The 26,131-nt window shown below is 43.8% G+C and overlaps 1 protein-coding gene across 2 annotated transcripts in view; it reads right to left on the reverse strand.

The window, feature by feature from the left end:
• The window catches only part of jmjd1cb (jumonji domain containing 1Cb), a 189,060-nt gene that overhangs the window by 25,459 nt on the left and 137,470 nt on the right, over nt 1-26,131 (reverse strand). Inside the window, exons 12-20 of one of the 2 annotated variants that reach the window (XM_075456811.1) lie at nt 25,884-26,045; nt 18,919-19,091; nt 17,602-17,749; nt 9,043-11,509; nt 8,087-8,288; nt 6,097-6,311; nt 5,859-6,011; nt 982-1,071; nt 354-478 (exon numbers count right to left, since the gene is read on the reverse strand). In XM_075456811.1, coding sequence (XP_075312926.1) covers nt 354-478; nt 982-1,071; nt 5,859-6,011; nt 6,097-6,311; nt 8,087-8,288; nt 9,043-11,509; nt 17,602-17,749; nt 18,919-19,091; nt 25,884-26,045 — 3,735 coding nt within the window. The remainder of the gene's footprint in view (nt 1-353; nt 479-981; nt 1,072-5,858; nt 6,012-6,096; nt 6,312-8,086; nt 8,289-9,042; nt 11,510-17,601; nt 17,750-18,918; nt 19,092-25,883; nt 26,046-26,131) is intronic. The other variant, XM_075456812.1, reaches the window with a different exon arrangement.

Consider the following 26,131-nt stretch of genomic DNA (forward strand, 5'->3'; position numbering starts at 1 on the left):
ATGCACAGTTTAGTTTGATATACATGTTTGCCTGAGTATCTGTTCTCTTCTGCTCTGAGTGATGCTGTATGTGTGCACCATTTGCCAGTATCTACTGTCCTTTCATGCATGCAAATTGCATACAACATAAAGTAACAGTCCCACTAGTGGGGGGTTGTTTCAGAACAGGCTGTGGTGATGTTCATTTTAGGACAATACTTATGGGCCAGTGACCCCACAACTGAAATACAAAGAGCTTTTTTGCTCAGAGCTGCTTCGAAGATAGCACCCTCACCCCCTTAGCTCCCAAATGTAGTACTTGTGGCTTTTGTGACAAACTGTTCTAGCCCAGAAAGTAGAAAAATGAGCAGTACCTGTGACACTCCATTGGCAGCTGGTAGTTTAGTTAGGACGTTCTGTTTGTTGGTGCAGGGACAATGAGAGCTGATGCTGTATTTGTTTCTTAAGGAGTGCATGGAGGTCACCAACTCTGTCAGCACTGAAATATCAAAAGGATGCAACTGAATTCAAACATTTCAGAAGAATAACATCTAAACAATGATCAAGACTAAACTAATAAATAACATTCAGAAGCTTCAGTCAAATAAACACTTTTAAAAGCTAAGATGGAGCACCATACCTGAAAGAAGTGCCATCAAATCTACATTCTGGAACTATGGATCAAATTTACAAGTGCAAATCACTTTTGCACGTTTAAAATAACCAGACCGTTCTGCTAGTACAAAACTTTTGTCCTGCCTTTTACACACTTGAGATTCTCAGTTTGACTCACCAATCAAATTTATCGCATACCAGTCACTGTCTGGCCTACAGGTGGAGCACTACTTTTTCACATCTATAAATGTTGGCTGGAAACAGAGTGCTCGCCCCCCTCTCACTGTGATTGGTTAGTAATTAGATCCATCTGATTGGTCAGTCATGATAAGGTAGAAGGGAATGTGGAAGGGGATATTGTAAAGTTGAAGTTTGAAGGTACTGTACCTGTGCCAGGTATGATCTGTGTTGGCATGAGATGTTTGTGGTCATGGGGTTGGCCTTTAACACACTTCAGCCATCCATAGAGTTCTTTATCTGATCATAGAGAAATGAGTTACACACAGAGTAGGACAGCTTTCGGGATTGTTCTTTACCATCAATGTAAATCATTCTGCTCTGATTTCTACAAGAGTAACAATGCACCACAAGACTACAACCCCTGGCAGAAAAATCCCTGCATTTACCTGCTACTTATTCAGCTATTTTTGTTTTGTAAAAAAAACAAAACAAAATATGCAAAATATACAAAAAAAATGCATATTCTGCCTTTGTAAAACATACCTGGAAAAAAATGATGGAATCACCTTTTATTTTGCATTTCTAAAAAAACATACCTGCACAAGTCTACATATTCAAATGAGTCTGCAGTTAAAAGAGAGCTGCTGACTGAGGCCCCAACAAGAGAGCTGTCAGTGGAGCAGACAAACAGGATTGTAAAACTCCTTCAAGGAGGCAATTCAAAGGTGTTGGCTGTTCCCTGTCAGCTGTGTCTGAAATCTGGAGAAAGTACAACCTAAATGAGGTTGTAAAAGGAAAACATGCAGGTCGACAAAAGAAGACTTCAAAGAGACAGGACAGAAAACTAAAAGCAAAATGTCTGAAAGTAGAAAAGTGATGACAAAAATCTAGAGAAACAGTAGTCAATGTTTGTGAGAGAAGTGTAGGAAACCGGCTGAAAGAAATGGGATTTCCATCCAGAGAAGCTCAAAGTAAAGCACCAGTAACTCCCAAAGAGGAGAAAAGCAGGTTACAGCGGCTGAAGAGAAGCAGCCATGGACTGTGGATGGTTGGATGGAAGTGAGACTCAGAGATGAATCACCAAGGAGACTATGCATAAAGGACCAGGGGAGATGGCAGGTACAGGACCAGGGGAGATGGCAGGTAAACGACCAGAGGAGATGGCAGGTAAAGGACCAGGGCATATGGCAGGTAAAGGACCGGGGGAGATGGCAGGTAAAGGACCGGAGGAGATGGCAGGTAAAGGACCGGGGGAGATGGCAGGTAAAGACCAGGGAGATGGCAGGTAAAGGACCGGGGGAGATGGCAGGTAAAGGACCGGAGGAGATGGCAGGTAAAGGACCAGGGGAGATGGCAGGTAAAGACCAGGGAGATGGCAGGTAAAGGACCAGGGGAGATGGCAGGTAAAGGACAGGGGGAGATGGCAGGTAAAGGACCAGGGGAGATGGCAGGTAAAGGACATGGGGAGATGGCAGGTAAAGGACCAGGGGAGATGGCAGGTAAAGGACCAGGGGGAGATGGCAGGTAAACGACCAGGGGAGATGGCAGGTAAAGGACCAGAGGAGATGGCAGGTAAAGGACCAGAGGAGATGGCAGGTAAAGGACCAGAGGAGATGGCAGGTAAAGGACCGGGGGAGATGGCAGGGAAAGGACCGGGGGAGATGGCAGGTAAAGGACCGGGGGAGATGGCAGGTAAAGGACCGGGGGAGATGGCAGGTAAAGGACCAGGGGAGATGGCAGGTAAAGGACAGGGGGAGATGGCAGGTAAAGGACCAGGGAAATGGCAGGTAAAGGACCAGGGGAGATGGCAGGTAAAGGACCAGAGGAGATGGCAGGTAAAGGACCAGAGGAGATGGCAGGTAAAGGACCAGAGGAGATGGCAGGTAAAGGACCGGGGGAGATGGCAGGGAAAGGACTGGGGGAGATGGCAGGTAAAGGACCGGGGGAGATGGCAGGTAAAGGACCGGGGGAGATGGCAGGTAAAGGACCGGGGGAGATGGCAGGTAAAGGACCAGGGGAGATGGCAGGTAAAGGACAGGGGGAGATGGCAGGTAAAGGACCAGGGAAATGGCAGGTAAAGGACCAGGGGAGATGGCAGGTAAAGGACAGGAGGAGATGTCAGGTAAAGGACCAGGGGAGATGGCAGGTAAAGGACCAGGGGAGATGGCAGGTAAAGGACCAGAGGAGATGGCAGGTAAAGGACCGGGGGAGATGGCAGGTAAAGGACCAGGGGAGATGGCAGGTAAAGACCAGGGAGATGGCAGGTAAAGGACCGGGGGAGATGGCAGGTAAAGGACCGGGGGAGATGGCAGGTAAAGGACCGGAGGAGATGGCAGGTAAAGGACCGGGGAGATGGCAGGTAAAGACCAGGGAGATGGCAGGTAAAGGACCGAGGGAAATGGCAGGTAAAGGACCAGGGGAGATGGCAGGTAAAGGACAGGAGGAGATGTCAGGTAAAGGACCAGGGGAGATGGCAGGTAAAGGACCAGGGGAGATGGCAGGTAAAGGACCAGAGGAGATGGCAGGTAAAGGACCGGGGGAGATGGCAGGTAAAGGACCAGGGGAGATGGCAGGTAAAGACCAGGGAGATGGCAGGTAAAGGACCGGGGGAGATGGCAGGTAAAGGACCGGGGGAGATGGCAGGTAAAGGACCGGAGGAGATGGCAGGTAAAGGACCAGGGAGATGGCAGGTAAAGACCAGGGAGATGGCAGGTAAAGGACCGGGGGAGATGGCAGGTAAAGGACCGGGGGAGATGGCAGGTAAAGGACCGGAGGAGATGGCAGGTAAAGGACCAGGGAGATGGCAGGTAAAGACCAGGGAGATGGCAGGTAAAGGACCAGGGGAGATGGCAGGTAAAGGACAGGGGGAGATGTCAGGGAAAGGACCAGGGGAGATGGCAGGTAAAGGACATGGGGAGATGGCAGGTAAAGGACCAGGGGAGATGGCAGGTAAAGGACCAGGGGGAGATGGCAGGTAAACGACCAGGGGAGATGGCAGCTAAAGGACCAGAGGAGATGGCAGGTAAAGGACCAGAGGAGATGGCAGGTAAAGGACCAGGGGAGATGGCAGGTAAAGGACCAGGGGAGATGGCAGGTAAAGGATCGGGGGAGATGGCAGGTAAAGGACCGGGGGAGATGGCAGGTAAAGGACCAGGGCATATGGCAGGTAAAGGACCAGGGGAGATGGCAGGTAAAGGACCGGGGGAGATGGCAGGTAAAGGACCAAGGGAGATGGCAGGTAAAGGACAGGGGGAGATGGCAGGTAAAGGACCAGGGGAGATGGCAGGTAAAGGACCAGGGGAGATGGCAGGTAAAGGACCAGAGGAGATGTCAGGTAAAGGACCGGGGGAGATGGCAGATAAAGGACCAGAGGAGATGGCAGGTAAAGGACCGGGGGAGATGGCAGGTAAAGGACATGGGGAGATTGCAGGTAAAGGACTGGGGGAGATGGCAGGTAAAGGACCAGAGGAGATGGCAGGTAAAGGACCAGGGCATATGGCAGGTAAAGGACCGGGGGAGATGGCAGGTAAAGGACCGGAGGAGATGGCAGGTAAAGGACCGGGGGAGATGGCAGGTAAAGGACCAGACGAGATGGTAGGTAAAGGACATGGGGAGATGGCAGGTAAAGGACATGGGGAGATGGCAGGTAAAGGACATGGGGAGATGGCAGGTAAAGGACCGGGGGAGATGGCAGGTAAAGGACCTGGGGAGATGGCAGGTAAAGGACCAGGGGAGATGGCAGGTAAAGGACCAGGAAAGATGGCAGGTAAAGGACCAGGGGAGATGGCAGGTAAAGGACCAGGGGAGATGGCAGGTAAAGGACCAGGAGAGATGGCAGGTAAAGGACCAGGGGAGATGGCAGGTAAAGGACCAGGGGAGATGGCAGGTAAAGGATCAGGGGAGATGGCAGGTAAAGGACCAGGGGAGATGGCAGGTAAAGGACCGGGGGAGATGGCAGCCATTACCTCTGCAGGAGATGCACAGGTGGGCTCGGACATTTTGAACTCTTTTCTTATTCCATCAATTAAGAGGAGGTTTGAGGATGCTGAGGTCAGAGTGACTCTGGTCAGAGAGCAGAGTCAGGATCTTGGTCTGAGTTCACATTTAAGGTGAAAATTGAAAAAAAAGGTCCATGACGAGGCTCCATCCTGCTGATCTGTCAGCTGCTGTACAAGAAAGTTGGAATCTGACTGATGGAGAATGTTGTTTTTTATCAATAAAGTCCTCAAATAATAATTAAGATAGAGGTGGAACAAAGGGCTGACTGTTTAACTGATCTATTTATTCTTTAATTCAATATTTCATCTTTTTTTCCCTGACATCTGTGTTTTATTTTTACAAGATATAAAAGCTGATTGAACATCACGTGTGGTGATTTCGTCATTTTAGGGTATTGTATGCTGTTACCTTTAACCAAATGAGTGATCACCAAAGGCCCAACTCAGACCTGGTACTAACATGCAAGCTCTAAGTACCAATGTGAGTGCTGTCAGCACAGCCTGAAGATGCATTCAGACACCACCACCATATTCAGAAGAGGTCCAGGACACTATTCCTTTAGCAGGCTGAACATAACACATCCTGGGTCAACATTTGAAGACCACCTCCAGATCTGATGTGACTCCACAGAAACAGCAGAATCAAATGAAAGCGATGGTGTTGCTGTGCTGCTGGTATGATTTGGATGTTTTTGGCTGCAGGAACAGCTGTTACACTGCTCTGCTGTACCTGGCCAGTTTGCCTGCATTTAGAGAAGGAAACTGAGATTTGACCTGAAGCAGTCATCAGGTCGCACTAAGGGAGTTAACATATGTACTTCCAGCTATCCTAATGTGTTTGGATCGTCCAGGACCAATGTTAGCACCAACTGTGAAAGCCTCATAGGGAGGGTGCATACACATGCATTCATATAAACATGCATGCAATAAACCAATGGACCTGAAGAGAAGCTGAACTGCATTCCCTGACAGTTACACCAACTAACAGTGCTCATCTTCTTGTTAAACCCTAAAGACCAAAATATTTTTGCATGCCAGTCACATCATTAGAATCAGTGCTACCTGTCAACACATCCAAATACCGACCTTTCAAACTCCTTCTCTCTTTGGCCTTGTAGCAGTCCAGGCAGACAACAAAACCACATTTCTGACAGACCCAGTGGATGTTGAAGAGGGTTGCCTCACAGGCATCACACATCTCCCTCACCCCTCTCACCGCTCGCTTCCATGCCAGCTTGACTGAAACACACAAAATATCTAAATTACAATTTGAAACAAACTGAGGCATAGTTAATCAAGGTTTGCCAATTTCAAGACAACTTACTATCCTTCTTAATCCAGGTGGCTGCAGTATTTTCAGTCACAACTATCTGACAAAACTTATCGCCTATGAAACTGAGAATGTACTTGGCTGTGGTTTGGTTCAGTTGGCTCTCCTCTACGGCTCCAGGGACCCACATGGCTAAGGCTTCGTCATCAAATTGGTCTGGAGTGGAGAATCCATCCATCCGGATAGCTCCATTTTTACTGTAGGAAAGCCTGAATTGTAGAAAACAAGTTACTAGAACTCAGAACAGATCAAAGAACAGGTCAATCATACTCGCACTCGAGACATCAAGATATTAAATCATTATTCTTTGAATCGTTCAGCCTAATGGAGACAGAAAATACCTATTTTGAACAATGCAAATATCAATTCAGCTAGCTAATTTCATACAAATAATAATAATAATAATAATAATAATAATAATACAAATAAAACAAATAAGAAAAACAAGCAATAAAAAAATTAATAATACAAATGAAAAAAATTTATAAAAACAATAGAATTCTAGATTTAACTGCCAAACAAAACCCTATTTAGGTTTTGTTGGTTATCAAAACAGATTTTGTTAACATATACATCACCATTCTGAAGTTGTTGGGTGGTCATTAGTGGGTTGAATCTACCAAAAATGACTTAAAGGTTTAAAAACAGCCTACTAAAGACCACTGGGTGTCGCAGTAGAGCAGACTAATACAAGTCCAAGACAAATAGATCCAAACCCAAAGGTAAAACCTAAAAGCAGCTTAAAGATCTGGAACTTATGAGAACCAAAGAAAGCTTGACTCTGTACTTGCATTGTATTGGAGGCTTTTAGATAAAAAACATTGTATATTCAGTTGGGGAAAACCTAGAAGTTTACTTGTTCTGTACCGCAGAGACTCACGTGATCCAATGAGGTTTTTCCATTCCATGTTATTGAACAGTATGGATCGAGTGTATAAAGTCTTACTGCACCAAATGAATTTGCGATAGGTTTTCAGTTCAGAAGAATAATTATATATTTTGGGGGAGATTACAATGATTACATTTTGTGTTCTCATCAATGCGTAAGAGCTGCATACTAAATACCAAGCTAGTTCACTGGGGACTCCTTCATAATAACATGAAGTGAAAACTGCCATAACAATAAAATACTAAGCAAATCTTGTGTCATTCTTTCACAACTTATCATTGTAATATATACAGAGTCATGAACTAGACCTATCTTGTAAATAGTTGACTTGTAAAATGCTTTTTAACCTTAACTTATTAGCTACAATTTAATCAAATAACCCTTAATATATGAACTTAAACATGTACATAATCAAATTAAACAACTTAAAACATTGATTTATCAGTCCTTTCCTGAGGATGCGACTGGATTCATGTGCCCATCTAACATATGGGCCGTTTCTCAATACCAAGTACGCTAAGTACGTACTCGTGTGCTTACAAGTATGGACTTGTCGGAAGTACGTACTTCTGAATACAGAAGTATACAAGATTGTATGGCAACAATTACATAATAAACTTAACTGACCAAAACGCAATACTGATGCAGAACTAAACTAAACAAACGGATCAAACTCAACTGTACTGAAACTTTTATTTCCAAGGATTTGCATCATCTTCCCTTCTGCTAAAGGGGCTTATGGGTTGTGTTGCACTGTTTGGAGCAGAGATATTTTCCTGACACAGTGATCCCCACACTCTACCAGACCAAAGCTGAAATCCCTGAAGAAATCCTGTGACGTGTGCCACTTTGTCACAGATGGTGGACAGATAGGGTCTCATGAGCAACAGCAGTGAAGGAGGGATTATATTGAAGCTAACAGGAGGATGTTGCTTAGAGGTCTGTTACTTTTTGGTAGGGATTCAGCATATGTGGACGTCCGTATCAGTTAACTACCAGTATGCTGCTGGCACAACAGGCACAACCTTTAGAATCACGACAGTTTTAGAAAACATGTTAAGGACAGGAGACAGATGAGTCCAGGAAGTCTTTTACCTTCTGAAATAGTAGAAACGACAGAAGACGGGTGAATGGGTCGGCTCCTCGCCCTTTTTGCTGCGGACCACCCGGCACTCCCGACACTTCTGCAGGTTGGGTCCAATTTCTGAGCAGGAGTCATCCTGAAGGAAGGACTCCCCTGTCTGCTTCAGCTTCTTCACCTTCCTCCAGTCTTTCAGCACGGAGCGGGGAATCCCATCTGCATAAAGTGCAACGTATTGAGACATGAACACTACCTCGGATTTATTTTCAAATAAAGAAAGAGCTGCTTCACAAATTAGAAGAAAACACAGAGAAATGCACAACAGAGGCATTTTTCTGTGAAATAAAAACTGCAGCCAAGAGAAAAGGTACAACGTGCATGAGCAAGCTATTATACTGATCGATTAGATCTTGAGTTTAGTTCAGAATATTGATTTACAGAAATCCCTGTTCTAAGAACATTTAAAAAGTAGAAAAAATAGAAAATACTTATTCATCCCTGTGACAGGTAATGCAGGTCACGGTATACTACTTTTAAACACCCAGCATGAAAAACATTCCCCCTGTTTAAGTAACATTTCATCACTGAAGAAGCATCTACACACACACTATGTCAGTGTCATAGTGAATATGATTCATCGCTTAAATCTAATGTATGTGCCTCAGAGACCATGAATATCAACCCGACTTCTTCATACAGGGGTATTTATTGTAATATGAAGATGGACAGCCAACGGAGCCGACTCCCCCATCAGCTCCGGCTGCCAGGGGCTTCTGACATCAAATCTTCTGTTGTGAAGAATTGCTTTTTAAAACATTTAACAGGAGCTTTGGGCTCGGTGTTGTGACAACACTCTGTGATACCACCGAGCGTTATCAGGAACAAAAGTCCAGAACAGTTTTTAAACTTGCTGACCACGTAATGTGAATGATTGACAGTGCTGTAGGAAACATCAACAATGTACACTTACTACTGCTGGCAAGTTTGAGTTTGGTCTTCTCACGCGCTGATCTGAAGATACCATTAGGCTTCACATCGTCCTCCTCTTTTTCATTGTCTCCTTTCCTCTTGGCCATGTCATTCTGCTTCTTCTTGTAGGTTGGTTTAGGCTGACGTTTGGCTCGACCCTCCATCTTGCTCTCACTGGCATCTGATTCCCCCCCGCCGCTCTCTGAACCAGAGTCATATGAGCGTTTGCTCCCTCGCCTTGATAAAGGAGCTGATTTTCTCTCCTCTCCACCTGCTCCCCCTGCAGTCTTTTCCTCCACTTGTCTGCCCTTCTCACATTTGCTTGCATGCTCTTTGTTCAGCTCCACCTCAGCAGAGGTGGAGGCGCTGAGGTTGACCGTACAGGGTTTGATCATATCTGACATGGCTGCGGTGTTGCATGTGCTGGCAGTGGTGGGGAGAGGTTTCTCTGCTTTCGTACTCGTGGAGCTTGTAGTAGCAGTTGTATTCCTGTCCTCCTCAGAATGCCGAGTTAACCAGGCCTTCTTCAGCTTGTGGTAGTTACTGGGCTGCCCACAGCTAACTGAGGCTGATCCTAGGGACTGGCCATTAGGTAGGGGGCTGGACTTGCCCGGTGTTGTGCTCCCGATCGCAGAGCAGCTGCTGCTGCTGTCAGCTGAGGATAAGGAGGCTTGGCTAGAACAGGGTGGAGGGGTGGAGCTGTGACTGGGAGCTTTATCAACTGAATCTAAACTTTGGGAAGAGTTTCCAGTTGTCATGGATGGAGGAGCAGTATGGAGGTTGCTTCTGGACTGAGCTGCAGCTAAAGCAGCTTTGTGCTTTTTGAGGTGGATAAAAGAGGGGGAGTGAGGGTGACTAGAGCCAGAAATGGAGCTAAGTACCGAGGTGAGGCTTAGAGCAGGGAAAGGTGGTCCTGCTGAGCTAGGTGGAGGCATAGACAGCCCTGGAATTACGATATGTGAGTCAAAGCCCTCAAGATTGTCCTTTTCTCTCTCTGGTCCTGAGTGGCTGAGTACGCAGTCTCTACTGCCAGTTTTACTGGCTGAGAACTCATCCTGAGCTGAGTATCCTGACTTCAGGGTTTTCTTCTGCGTTTCATCAGCTGATGAAACTAAAACAGCAGACCTGCACAAAGCGTCTGTACTGCTGGCACCTATAGCTCCCTGTACGCCACGCATGGACGTGTTTCTATACTTGACACAAATGCCATCCAGGTTTGAGTTGGGTTGGATAACCCTGCCAGCTCCAGGTTCTCTAACACTATCGCTAAATTTTTGACATTCCCCCTCAAGATTAGATGGGTACAACCTGGCTGTGTAAAACTCTCTATGGAGAATAGGACCAGGTCTGTTAGCACCAGCAGAACTATCGGACTTCTTAGATGTTGCTGGACGCACAATGACTGATGCCATTGCTACTTGGGGCTTACCCCATGACATCTCTTTCTCTCTGGAATACACACTTCCTTTTTCCTGAATCATCTCTCTGCCTCTCCACCCATCTGTTATTATATCCACGCCAATGGTGGAGGCTACAGAAGTGACTGCAGCAGTCATTCCACGACTTTTGACGTCCCTGAGTTCCGGCACCAGTGTGGGGGGCTTCTGCTGTTCCACTGATGTTTTGGTACCAGCTATTGCTAAACTGACGGGCTGGATGGGTGTTAGGGTCGGTGGTGACAGACGGCCACCATAAGCAGTCCTCTCCCTCTCCCTTTCTTTCTCTCGCTCGGCAGCCTCTTTGCGTTCCAGTGAGTGCTGTGTGGGCGGATGGAAGACAGGTGCTCGGTGGAGAGATGGCATTGCTCTGAGCTGGTGTTGCTGCTGATTCTGCTGTTGGAGGTGATGGTGATGATGGTGGTTGGAGAGTGAGGATAAGGAAGATGATGTGGAGGAGGAAGAGGAAATGACAGGGCTGCGGCACTCCATCTTGTCTGTACGTGAGTGATGTTGAGGCTGGACAAGTGTGACCTGCTGGTTGAGTTGGTCAGTGATTTTCCCTGCTAAACCCTCACCCCCCTCTGGTTGGTGTTTTATGAGGGGAGGGGGTTTGGAGAGGGAGGCTTTGGAGCTGTAGCTGCTCAGGGACTGAGTTGCCTGACTTTGCACTGCAGCCCCAACAGTTGCCACAATACCTGGACCTCCAACCGATACTTTCTCATAGTAAGAACTGAGCTCCTTGGACGGGTAAAGTCTTGGAGGCTCATTCACCACACTGTTGGACAGTGTAGTGAAGTAGTTGCTTTTTTCTGAGGGTATGACGTGGGGATGCATGTGGCTGCTCTTTGAACTTGGGGAGGCGAGAGCTGGTATCCGGACAGGAAAGGCTGGATCTCTGCCCCTCTCTCTGTCCCTGTCCATTCCGTGGTCACTGGAACGATGGATCTTAGCAGTGAAGGGCGCAACTTCAATGCTCTCTTTCAGGATTTGACGATTCTCTTCTTTGTATTTAACAGCTCGATCTGCATCCTGAGAAAGAAAATGGAAATACTGTAAGACGTGGTGAAATGTCAGACAGAATGCATCCGAAAAGACATTTTCTGGTCGTGTTCACGACTCAAAGTGCTAATGATCCACATCGAGCCATTCACACATTGCTTCATATTCTACAAACTGAAAGCAATTTTCTGGAAAACATACACATATATACCAGGGAGAATTTGGGGTTTTGTTTCTTGCACAAAGAAACATGTGGACTAAACCACGAGTTGGATTACAGCATTACAGTTCTTTCCAAAACTATGAATACAATGAAAAATGCTCAAGCTTTGCAGCACAGCCTATGTTTAAAGTCAAACTAAAAGTATACACATAATACTTTGTGGAAATATGTATTTGAAGAGAAATTCTGTAAAGAATGAGTGTTTTTACCTTCCTTGACACTTCTGTGTGTCAGTACAATTGACTTACAATGAATGCTGTGCAGTAAAGAAAGAAAAGGTTTTAGAAAATGCTAAAACTTGTTTAATGCTACTTAGCCTAGATAGATATCTTAACATATCTTATAAAAGTCTAAGAGCACATGCTATTCACAGCTATTAAAGGAAATAAAGCAACCCCCAACTTTGTTTGTAATGATTTTTATGGCAGACGCATGGCAACAGACATGTATATTGTGAGATATAATACAAAACGCAGCCACCCCAGGATCAATCAATCAATCAATCAATCTTTATTTATATAGCGCATTTCATACCACAGGCAACTCAATGTGCTGGAGTGTGTGAGAACGCTTCCAATGGAACAAAGGTAGAATGACACCAAGTGTTGCAGTGACTGTTTTTTCTCAGGAAATACAGTCATTTTGTGCCTTCTTAACATTCAAGGTGATATTTATTGTCCTACTTATATGAGGTCCTCTGCATTGTATGTGCTCAGCCAGGCTGGACACCCTCTCAGCCTCTATGCACCATTGTGCAAGTCATTTCTGCTTTTACTTAAAGCCAATTATTCGTTCTTTGGTTTTTTTAATGTTGAGACTCAGATTGTCCTCTCTGCACCCCCTCAGTACCTTCTCCCTGTAGGTAGACTCATCACCACCCGTGATCAGCTCTACCACGGGGGTGTGTTCTGAGAATTTGGTTTTGGCGTTGGTGCTGTGAGTTGGAACGCAATCATAGGAGTGCAGGGAGTAGAGGAACGGGCCCATCATTTACCCTCTGAGGTTTCTCTGTGGAGATAAAGTCTTTTCCACACAGACAGATATTTGTGCTGTGCGTCCCGGCCGGACGTATTGGACAACTGGGTAAGATGGTATTAAATGAAGAACTGTAGTTCATGGACAGCAGCTATGCATGTGTCCCTTGTTGTTCCAGGTGGTGCAGTATGGAGGACGTGATGACTGTCTGCCTTGGAATTGGCACTATGATGCACTATGATCTTCAGGCAGAGGGGTGTTAAAAGGTATTTGAAGAAACCTCCCCTAACTCTGTGGCACAGTCTCTGATGACTCACCCTAGAACATCATCTGGACCTGCTGCTTTCCGTGTTTTGATTTTACGGAGCATTCAAATCACACCAGCAGTCTGGACTGTCAGTGCCAGTCAGTGTTTGGTTGGAGGTATTTGCTGTTATTTCCAGCCCAAAATGGCTGAAGGACTGCTTAATTCAATTCAATTCAATTCATTTTTATTTATATAGCGCCAAATACAACAAATGTCATCTCAAGGCACTTAGATAGTAAGTCCAATTCAAGCCAATTGGAATTCAATTAATTAATAATAATCATAATTCATAAATTCATTAATCAGCTCTACCTTTAAAGTGCAGCTATCATTCTGTGTTTAGGACTGCTTTGTGTGCTAAAGTAAAAAAACAACTAAAGCCATGCTTGATGTTGCTGTATACATGATACCAAGTAGATTCTTTTCTCTCGTGGGACACTGGACATGCTGGTGGAATATGGTTTTCAGATGGCTTTGTTGACATGACCAGTTCTTTTAAAAACTCTGTCAGGATGTGCCCCATGTTGTTAGCTAATGGCAGTTAGCAGTTGGCTAGTGGTGTAATTCAGTCACCTTGAAGTGAGACATGTAGCAACATGAATTTAAAGAGACTAACTGCACTATGATATCACTTTCACTAAAAGAGTGACTACATTACAACCTTATTAACTAAGAAAAGACAGTGATGATGGTTAGAGAACTTTCACTGTACCAAAACTTAATGTGGAAATACAACCAACTGCTATCTAATGCTTAATACAACACCTTTGAATACCATGTCATTTTGGTAACTGCACCGGTCAAAATCTACATGGTTGTCATATATCGCCCACCAGGACAACTGGGTGACTTTCTAGATGAACTAGACACCAACTCATGTGGAGAACTATCGGCCGGTCTCTCTCCTCCTGTTTCTGTCTAAAACCATTGAAAGGAGGGTCTTTAAGCAGGTCACTGATTACTTCACACAACACAACAACCTTGATCCATACCAATCTGCGTTTGAAAGTGGACACTCCACTGAAACGGCTCTGTTGGCTGTGACAGAAGCCTTAAAAGAAGTCAGAGCGACAGCTAAGTCCTCAGTATTTATCTTGCTCGACTTATCAGCTGCGTTTGACACTGTCAACCATTGTACCCTTTTGTCCATACTCTCCAGCATGGGCATCACAGGGAGAGCACACTCCTGGTTTGAATCGTACCTCACTGGTCAGCCATTCAAAGTGTCCTGGCTTGGACCCGCCACAGGGGTCCCCCAAGGTTCAGTACTAAGACCTCTTCTCTTTGCCATATACACCACCTCACTGGGCCAGATCATCCCATCACATGGCTTCTCATACCAAAGTTATGCTGACGATAACCAGCTCTATCCGTGTGTATCTGACGACCACACGGTCTCAGCACGAATCTCAAACTGTCTCTTTGACATATCAAAATGGATGAAAGCCCATCACTTCCAGCTAAATCTCTTTAAAACTGAACTGCTTGTCTTCCCAGCCAAACCAACCATACACCACAGCATCTGCATCCAGACTGAATCCCTATCTCTTGCTCCATCAAAGGTAGCTAGAAACTTGGGTGTCATGATTGATGACCAACTAACCTTTAAAGATCATGTTACCTTTGTTGCTCGATCGTGCCGCTTCGCATTGCTAAACATAAGAAAGATCAGGCCGTACCTAACCCAACACGCCATCCAGCTCCTGGTGCAGGATATGGTCATCTCCCTCCTTGACTACTGCAACGCTCTCCTAACTGGTCTCCCAGCCTGTGCTGTGACACCGCTGCAGATGGTCCAGAATGCGGCGGCGCGTCTGGTTTTCGGTCAGCCTAAAACAGCACACGTCACCCCTATGTTCATTGAGCTCCACTGGCTACCCTTAGTCGCCCGCATCAAATTCTGATGTTGATGTTAGCCTACAGTGCTTCATGGAACGGCTCCCATCTACTTGAATGCTCTCCCAAGGCTTACGTCACAACTCGGTCACTCCGGTCGTCACAGGATTGTCCTCGAGCAGGGCCTACACCACGCTTAAGACAATCCAGACTCTTTTCATGTGTCGTTCCACGATGGTGGAATGACCTACCGAGAGCTACCAGAACAGGGGCGTCCCTGAATATCTTCAAGAAACTCTTGCAGACCCAGCTCTTCAGAGAGCATCTCCTATCCTAGCACTGACCCGGTACTTCCATACCACCTCTACTCCACTTCTCTTTCTGTACCTCCCTCTATGCCTGCTCTCTATCTCTACACTGTCCCCTCTGACAGAGTCTGACTGGTGGTTTCCTTCAATGTAGCTTATTGTTAGCTGTAATGTTATATCCTCATTGGTAAGTGGCTTTGGATAAAAGCGTCTGCTAAATGCAGAAACATAAACATAAACATCTTGTCTATGTGTTCAGCAGTCTCTGAACCATAACTCAAAGTCTCCACCTCTTGATCCTAATGTCGTAGCCAATTACAGAACTATCCTTTTTATCTCTAAATATCCATGAAAAGCTTTTCTTAAATCTAGGGCTGACCTCAACTAAACCTTGGCTTGTTCAACCAGCAGTGCCAATTGAAAGCAAATAGTCTACAGCAGGGGTCTTCAACGTTTTTCAGGCCAGGGACCCCCAAACTGATGGAGAGTTGGAGCAGGGACCCCCCTACTATTTATATGGCATACAATTGTGTTTTATATTTAACGGGGCCTAGTGCCGTGTATAAACATAGCTACTCTGTTATTGTACATTCAATACTAAGCTATTCAAATGATACAGAGGTTAATATATTCATGTTCTTATTTTAAACATGTGCAAGGTACAGGGTGGCCGTGCCACTGCCATTTATAAACAAACATCTTGCATACAACACTGAGCTATTCAAATAATCCACAGATTTTAACTTTAAACATGCATGTAGATGGGACAATGAATCCTCAAACCATCTGTGGATGGCACACGTTTGCACACAATTTGTGAGAAAAAACTGTTTGGGAAAAAAAAAAAAAGTTAAAAATCGTCTAATCAACCAAAGATTTCGCGACCCCCCTGCAGTACCTCCGTGGACACCCTGGGGGTCGCGGACCCCCTGTTGAAGACCTCTGGTCTACAGTCTTGCACTTTTTTGAAGGTACTTAATACAACTGTTGGCTGTGTTGGCATTTTCTTTTTCTCTCACCAAGCACATGCATGTGACACCAGTCCCTCCCCTCTTATACATCGAATCAATACATGATCATGCACAGAGGAATGCTCCTTGGATCACACTGTTGCCAACTAAATTTACTGACTTTTTTGGCCCCTTAGCATTAATTTTTCTTTTTAAAAAAAACACACCTACGGAGTATAATTTACTCTATGTTGGACAGTCGCTCTTTGCTTCGAGCACTTTTTATCTGTTCATGCAATAATCACCATACAGGCATGCTGCAGCTAATTCAATGAACGAGGAGCCAGATGACAACTGATAACGGACATGAAAATTAAGGTATTAACTACTTAAAAATAACTGAAAACAGTGATATATGCAATCAGTTTATGGCAAAATACCAACACCTCCCCCATCCCACCATTAACCAACCAATGAATGTTTGGCCCACAAAGACATTTATTGTTGGTTCAAATTTAGACAACAGATAGGGAGCAGCCCTACTTAAATCAATGAATCCTCTATTAGCAAAATAACAGTTTGCATGTGTCACGTTCATGGGGTTTTTCCCCATGTTTTTAGTTCTGTGTTTTATCATGTTTTAGGTCATGTCACGTCTTAGTTTTTAAGTTCATGTTTAGTTAAGTCTTGCCATGTTTTGCCATTGTTTTTTCCTCAGTCCCCATGTTCAGGTCATTGGTTTCATTCAATTCACCTGTCCATTGTCATCAGCTGCACTCACTCACCGATCACCATCCACAGTATTTAGTCTCCCGGTTTGTTCATGTTCATTGCCAGATCCTCACCCGTCACAGTCACAGCCAAGTTAAGTACCTTTCAAGTTATTCCAAGCCATAGTCACATTTTGTTTAACCATAGTCACGTTTTGTTTAACCATAGTCACGTTTTGTTTAACCATAGTCACGTTTTGTTTAACCATAGTCACGTTTTGTTTAACCCTAGTAACTTTTTGTTTAACCCTAGTCACGTTTTGTTTCGTCACAGCTTAGTTTTGGTATCTGGCTCAGCCGCGATTTATGTTGCCCTTCTCTTTGTGAAATAAACCAAGTTTTGTTTTTTGAAGTATCTGCATCCGTATCCTTACGTGCCTCGCACCCACCCTTACCTGACAGCATGACTGTTTCAGTCAGGATTTAGAGTACCACAAAGCTCAGAAACTGCATTAAAATGACCTTAAAATCTGTTGATGTCTTTTAAGACCTCAGCGCTGCGTTTGACACCCATTAGCACAATATCCGATTACAACGAATGCAAATTATATTCATCAGAGACATTACAATTTGTAAAAGTACATTATTTGCTCTCTAAACATACCAGAGGTAGCTATGGTGTTCCACAGTATTCTGCACTGCACTATTCTTTATAAAATCTTACATTAGGTTGTTTCATCCGGTACCATGACATACGACCATCATCCCTATTTAGAAAGCCATTAATGATGCTGTGAGAGTGTAGTCATGCACCTGTGTATTTGTCAGGCGGGTTTTGGTGTGGGGGTCTAGGTAAAGGTGGTGAAGGTGAACATCTTTTCCTGTTGGGGTCTGCTCGTGTTTCAGCGGTGCCAATGTTAAAGTCCTGATGGGATCCGCAAAGCTTTTCTTATCCACATCTCTGCAAACAGACAATTCAAAAACTTTATTGCCTTTCACACACTTTTACCAAAGATGTCAACAAACTAAAACAAGGTGAGGAATCAAATTTTAGCTGTCATTTTGTAGAGTTGATAATCTTTAGACTTTCTCTTTGTGTAATTCAGTCACCTTGAAGTGAGATATGTAGCAACATCAATTTAAAGAGACTAACTGCACTATGATTTCACTTTCACTAAAACAGTGACTACATTACAGCCTCATTAACTGTAAGAAAAGACAGTAATGATGGTTAGAGAACTGTCACTGTACATGTATTAAAGAGTCAGTAACATGCAACATCTGATTACATTCAGTTGCATAACTCATATGTAGTCTACAGTACATCTACTTTGTTACATGAAACAAGTCAATTTTCCTCTGAGTTCCTACTTTACTTCAAGCTAACCGCCGCAGTTTCAACACTGTACTACTGAGCAGATTCTTAAAACCAATATAACACCTGAGAATCAAGTGTCAAAACAAGCACGTATTCTTTAGTTTTTTTTCAGAATCATTAAACAGATAACAAACAAGGAACTCACATCAGATGTATGTTTGTATAGGATATATTCATAAACCAGAGTTTAAGCTATTCAGCAAATATTATGTTTGAACCACTGTCAACGAACTGGAGGGATGATAAAAAATAACAGGTGTGCTGTTATGCAGTGTGTTTGTACAGATGTCTATCCAGTGCTATGTGGACAACAGGTGGGGCTTCCATGAGCAGGACAAATACAACTAAATGTAAAGCACTGTGTGTTGGATCAGTGGCACCAGGATAACATCAGCTTTTTAAAAGAGTGCATTCAGTTCAAACGTCCAAAGACATTGTCTGCTTTCTTGTACTCTTGAGTCTATTCTTTACATGTCAGCTTTAATGTGCTTTGATGTCTATGACATCAAAGCACGTCCTACTGACATATTTGATAAAGATGTAACATCATACAGAAAGATTTCAATTGGATTTTTAAATGTTTACTGTAGAAATTATTCAGACTTCTTTACAGAGCATGCTGGTTTAGGCTCACTTAATCCAGTTTATGAGAACACAAATAAGATATCACGGACTAAACCTAACTTCCTACATAAAGACAAACCCTCATGATTGTTCAGAACTTTCCAAGCTGGAGATTTCCTTTTGCTTACTCTTTATGAATGTCCATGCTGGCCTTGTGCATCGAAGAACTCATGTGTGTGTTGAGCTTGAGGGGGGGGCGATGAGCATCGGCACTGGCCGGCCGGACTGGAATGTGGTTGAGCAAATCAAGACTGTCACCAGCACTAGCAGCAGCCTGGTGCAGCCATGGACTGCCTGTGTTCTGCATGACATCCAAAAGACACACAGTTAAATCATTCCCATTAATGGAGCTTCAATAAAAAACACAGTTAGATGCTGTGGTCAATATGTGTGCTAACAAACAAACAGAAACTCGTACTGTATGAAACAAGCCAGCAGCGCCCCCAGTTGACTGGGCAGCATTGATTCTTCCCAGATAAACAAAGGCCTTGACACCTTTTAGTTTACATGTTACGCTTGTTGTTGAACACTCCAAATGAGAAGCTGCAGTACTACACCAGAGACTCCCCCACACATGACACGGTTGCCACCAGATTAAGGGAAAGCATGGACGTCTGAAGACGGGCTTTAGGTATTATACCAATATCTGACACATTGACACACATCCATTCAGTAAGGTCAACTACCACACTGATAAAAGACTTGCAACTACACGAATGACTATTTATTACAAGTCATCACACAGAGGTCCTGTGAGAAAAAGAACAGTGGACTCTTTATGTCTTTCTATACAGAAGCCTAATCTGTTAAAGGAGGTGGAGTGGGACACACTTGACTGCACAAAGGGTTCTGAATGAAGAAAACTGAGTGTCCAGCACCTCATGGCACTTATGGCCCAAAATACGACTGATGCTCACTTGTAATTGTGCATCATCTTCTGCATCATATTTGGCTGAGGTCGGAATTATTAAATAGGTCCAATAAGATGAACCTGTGTTGAGATAGAAACTTCTATCAAGCTTTAACCAACCAAGTATAATTTCACCACTGTCTTTTTATCCATGGATAAGAACCACTTTTACCAAGTGAATTCGATCAGGACTTTTCAGATAGAAATTAAAAAAAAAAAAAGGAGGGGTTGAATGCCTCGCTATGTCTGATTTACTCTTCTCTACGTCCCTGCTCTACTCCTTTCTGCCTGCCATATGTCTTTCATGTCATCTTTCCCAAGAAAAAAAGTCACTACAGAATGGGTTGATGACATGATGTGTAATGCCCTTATAATGTCCATATATTTATTAAATGTTGTTAGTATGCTGGTGCAGTTGGATAGAGAATATATCAGTTTATTAAGATCTATGTCAGTAATATAAACTAGTTCATTTCAATATCAATGCAGATCTCAGACACTGAGAGCCTCCTGGACACTGTCCCCCAGTAGCAGCCCCTGCTCCTTGGGTATAGATGCACTCCAATAACCCGTGTCTGTCAATGTTCAAAGTCAGGAGAGAAGGACTGCCTCAGATTAGTCAAGTCTTGGTTCGACTGTCCAGGCTTCAGTGGTCAGAGGGAGGAGATGGGAGAAGCTGGTGGAATCCCATTCTTAACTCATTAACCCTTTTGTCATGATAAAAGGGTACCAAGCTAAAAGCCACCAGGATTCTCATCTGAGGCCTGCAGGACCCAACTAAAAGCATACCTCCTTCATTTATCCAATAATGCTTTAAAAGAAGGAAAGAAGGGGGCCCTATTTCAGCCATACCCAAAGAGGTAAAAGATATCTCCATCTCAATTCTCAATATTGATTAGAAATTCTACGCATCAATTCTTGCAAGAAGAATAGAGGAAGTTGTTCTCCAGCTCACCCATACAGACACAAACACATGACAATAACAGACGGATCACTACATGTACTAAGACAAAAATGACAGGCTTTATTGGTCAGTTAAGATGCAGAAAAAGCCTTCGACTTGGGGAGCCGGGGGTTCTTGGACAGGGTCCTTGAGAAATTTATCTGGCAAGGGAAAAAACAGAGTAAGATTCAACACGTTGCAACTCCCAAAAAAAGGAGGCGGAATGGCAGTCCCACAGCTGAGAAATTACTTTCACTCAACACAGATCAAGCCCTTATTAAATTTATGTGACCAGGAGTATAATGCAACATGGAAGGATGTGGAAAAGACTTAAATCACGGATTCAAGCAGTACTAGGTAATAAGGAAGTAGCACAAATAATAAACAAATTGAAAAATCCATGGCTGAAGTCCCAGCTTAAAACTTGGAAGGCAATGAAAACAGAATATAAATGACTAGATAAATCAGATGGTATGCATACGAGCCAGACTTCAAACCCAACCAGTTAGAGTTGAGATTTAAAACCTGGACAGGGAGAGGGACCGCAACGTTCTTACAAACAAGGGAGTATTAAAAGACTTCCAAACTCTAAAAAGAGAACATTCTTTTATAGACACCTGCAATTATATAATTATTTTGAGAAATGCAATAAGAACAATTCCAATAGATCTGGAAGATGCAATACTAAATGAAATCCTAAGGTCATACTCGTGTGAAACTGCTATCTCAAGATTGTACATGGTCTCCTAACAGAAAAATCCTACTCCATGGACTGTAGATTAAATAAATGGGAAAAAGAAGGAGACTTTGAAACAACAAAAGAAGAATGGCATAACTACTGCGAGCGACAGTGGAAATGCACCAATGCATGTATGTGGAGGGAGTTTGCATGGAAATGTTTAAGAAGATTTTTATTTCTCCATTAAACAGGGGAAGACCCCCTATGCTGGAAAGGATGTGGGAACCGGGACGCAGCCCACCGGCACACATTCTGGGAATGCCCAGGGTGACATCATTTCTGGCCAGAGGTACATAAAACAATGGAAGAAATATTTCATATGAAGATACCCAAGCATTTTGAAACATTTATCTTAGGTAAGTCAGACTTCATCACCGGAAACGCCAATAATCATCTATTTGTAATAATGATAAGTGCAGCTAAGAAAAACCTCCCCAGACCCTGAAGATCCCACACTGAGAGAATGGGTGGATATTTCTAATGGAAAAGATCCCACACTGAGGGAATGGGTGGATATTTCTAATGGAAAAGATCCCACACTGAGAGAATGGGTGGATATTTCTAATGGAAAAGATCCCACACTGAGAGAATGGGTGGATATTTCTAATGGAAAAGATCCCACACTGAGAGAATGGGTGGATATTTCTAAAGGAAAAGATCCCACACTGAGAGAATGGGTGGATATTTCTAAAGGAAAAGATCCCACACTGAGGGAATGGGTGGATATTTCTAATGGAAAAGATCCCACACTGAGGGAATGGGTGGATATTTCTAATGGAAAAGATCCCACACTGAGGGAATGGGTGGATATTTCTAATGGAAAAGATCCCACACTGAGGGAATGGGTGGATATTTCTAATGGAAAAGATCCCACACTGAGAGAATGGGTGGATATTTCTAATGGAAAAGATCCCACACTGAGAGAATGGGTGGATATTTCTAATGGAAAAGATTCCACACTGAGGGAATGGGTGGATATTTCTAATGGAAAAGATCCCACACAGAGAATGGGTGGATATTTCTAATGGAAAAGATCCCACACTGAGGGAATGGGTGGATATTTCTAATGGAAAAGATTCCACACTGAGAGAATGGGTGGATATTTCTAAAGGAAAAGATCCCACACTGAGAGGATGGATGGATATTTCTAATGGAAAAGATCCCACACTGAGGGAATGGGTGGATATTTCTAATGGAAAAGATTCCACACTGAGAGAATGGGTGGATATTTCTAATGGAAAAGATCCCACACTGAGGGAATGGGTGGATATTTCTAATGGAAAAGATCCCACACTGAGGGAATGGGTGGATATTTCTAAAGGAAAAGATTCCACACTGAGAGAATGGGTGGATATTTCTAATGGAAAAGATCCCACACTGAGAGAATGGGTGGATATTTCTACTGGAAAAGATCCCACACTGAGAGAATGGATGGATATTTCTAATGGAAAAGATCCCACACTGAGGGAATGGGTGGATATTTCTAATGGAAAAGATCCCACACTGAGAGAATGGATGGATATTTCTAATGGAAAAGATCCCACACTGAGGGAATGGGTGGATATTTCTAAAGGAAAAGATCCCACACTGAGAGAATGGGTGGATATTTCTAATGGAAAAGATCCCACACTGAGGGAATGGGTGGATATTTCTAATGGAAAAGATCCCACACTGAGAGAATGGGTGGATATTTCTAAAGGAAAAGATTCCACACTGAGAGAATGGATGGATATTTCTAAAGGAAAAGATTCCACACTGAGAGAATGGATGGATATTTCTAATGGAAAAGATTCCACACTGAGGGAATGGGTGGATATTTCTAAAGGAAAAGATCCCACACTGAGGGAATGGGTGGATATTTCTAATGGAAAAGATCCCACACTGAGGGAATGGGTGGATATTTCTAATGGAAAAGATCCCACACTGAGGGAATGGGTGGATATTTCTAATGGAAAAGATTCCACACTGAGAGAATGGGTGGATATTTCTAAAGGAAAAGATCCCACACTGAGGGAATGGGTGGATATTTCTAATGGAAAAGATCCCACACTGAGAGAATGGGTGGATATTTCTAAAGGAAAAGATTCCACACTGAGAGAATGGGTGGATATTTCTAAAGGAAAAGATCCCACACTGAGAGAATGGGTGGATATTTCTAATGGAAAAGATCCCACACTGAGGGAATGGGTGGATATTTCTAATGGAAAAGATTCCACACTGAGAGAATGGGTGGATATTTCTAAAGGAAAAGATCCCACACACGCTCAGTCTGCGAATGGACAGACTCAATGAAACATGGTCAAAGTGGATCTCCTTTTCGGAAAAGAGACAGTCAAACTGAAGGGACACGACAGAATGGAACAACAACTAAAGCAGTGGTAGAAAAATAACGGGCTGACACTCTTATTAATGAATAAGAAAATTCATTCACTCATTTATCAATACAACATGTAGGCAGGTATGTACAAACGTAAGGAAGTGCAAAGGATGGCTCTGTAAAGATACGTATAATAGCCTCATTTCATCTGCACTTTGTACTTATTGTTTTCTTTACACAAACTTTTTATACAGGTGTATATTTTAAAACATTATGTTTATACAGCAGACCACATGTTTTTCTTTCTATACATGTGAGAAGGTTAAAAAGAAGAAAAGAGGTAGCCTGGAAAACCAGCGCCAACTGCTGGACGGCAAAATTTTTTGCCTGCGGTTGGGTCTGGCCTCGATCCACTTGTCATTTTGAAAATACTGCCCTGAATCTGGCAGATGGCAACTAAACCAATCACAACGCAGAGATGTGTTTTGAATCAACGCGGGCGGGCCAGAGGGTTCTGGTGCGGGGTTTTGAGGGAGTGACGACAGAGCAGTGCGACGTTGGGCAGTGGAAGCGAACATAGACAAGCGAAAGCACAACAAGAAAGATGGCGGCGGCAATGGAACAGTGCTCGTTTGATTCAGCCTTGGCACACAGCCATTATAACGAACAGCCTTGCCACTCTGTATTAAGCCCCATTGTACCGGCTTTTTGGCTGCAGTTCCACCAGAATTCCACTGGGAGCGTCGGTGGAGACCAGAATGAATGGGGCCCTATGGAGCTAGATGCTACAAATGGTCAGTTTCACCTAAGTCTCCTCAAGAGCGCTCAGATTTGAATGTAGTTTCTGAGAGCTCAACATGGGTTTCAAGTAAAAAATCTACTGAACGAGTACATATATCGCTTTGATTTCTTACTGGTTGGCTTCTTGTTGTCCACAACGCGCTAGCATTGTGCTAATGACAGCTGGTCGACCCGCTATGTATGACGTCATATACACTTCAAATCCTTTTTTTAAGCAAATGAGTGGCTCTAAAAATCTAAAACTCAGCCATGGGTATTTTCTAAACACCCTTTTTCGAAAACAACATTCGAATTACTAGAGAAAAAATTATATCTTGAGATAAGGGCACGAAAGGGCGTATAGCTCCATAGGACTCCATTCATTCTGGTCTCCAAAATTGGGCGCCCCACGTGGAAAGAGGGTGGAACTGCAACCAAAATCGCCTCGTTGGAAACCGGAAATGCACCGTGAGTGGCGTATCTGTCCTATTATAGAATCTGTGCTTGGCATCAGTTTTGGAAGAGTCCCCTCCCACCAAAGCTTTCTGTCGCGCTTACTACGTCACAGTCAGTTGCGCTGATTGGTCAGAGCGTTGGCCTATAGGCACAGACGCGGTTTGAAAGACAACGGGTTGTGCTCATCAACAATGTTCCGTTGTATCCATTGATCGGTGCCAGACTAAATTAGACATCCAATCCATTTAGGCTGGTTTATCAGGCTAGAAAAGAGGGGTATCATGGTTAAGATGGTTAAAAGTTGTATCAGTATTCATCTTCTTGGATTACTTGTAAACAATTACGATGTCTTGATTGTATGCCATACCTCTGAAAAGAAAAAAAACAGGACTTTGAAACGGTAATCCATGCATTCATTCCAACACACCTGGATTAGCCCCGGCTCGTCTCCAGCTGGTGCAGAATACAATCTGTCTCTGCCTGCCTGCCTGCCTGCCTGCCTGCCTGCTCATTTTACAGTTGATTTTATTTTGTTTTCTGGTCCCGCCCTACCTCTCTGAGCGGTCGCTCAGGTCAGCGGACCAGCTCCACCTGGGTGGGACAGAGCTTTTTCTGTGCTACTGCACATTAGACAGGCCTCTTCACTGTGTATCTTTAACTCATCTCTTTTCATTGGCCTTTGATCCTGCACAACAGAGCTCATTTTTTTTGTTTCATATGGTCTTTTATGTGTCCTTTTTATTGCTTTGTGTACAATTTGTTCAGCCTTAAATCAGTTGCTCCTGTTTTTAAATGCTTTATAAATAAAGGTGGCTTGGCTTGGCTTTTATATTAAAAGATAAAACCTTAATCACGTGATTGGAGCTTTTCTAACCAATTAAGATGGCCTTCCATGTCACAGCTGTAATCACATTCGAATACATTCAGACTTAAACTAATAAGACCTACCCTCCTGAGGGATGCTTCAGAATTCACAGTGACAGGATTTTCAGGGTGGACCCACTTCGCTGTGGGCGGCAGGTTGAGTCCTGGAGGGTAAGATGCTGGTGTTCCGTTAGGGTACTGCCAAAGGATGGGGTACAGATTAAGCCCTGCTGCCCCGCTGTGACCCTGAAAACGAAGACATCATTTAAGTTAAGACTGAAGACTGCTCAGCTTCAAAATGCATTATGTACTCTTATGTGACTTGGACAACT

Source organism: Odontesthes bonariensis, chromosome 23 (assembly GCF_027942865.1).
Source record: "Odontesthes bonariensis isolate fOdoBon6 chromosome 23, fOdoBon6.hap1, whole genome shotgun sequence".
Classification (NCBI taxonomy): domain Eukaryota; kingdom Metazoa; phylum Chordata; class Actinopteri; order Atheriniformes; family Atherinopsidae; genus Odontesthes; species Odontesthes bonariensis.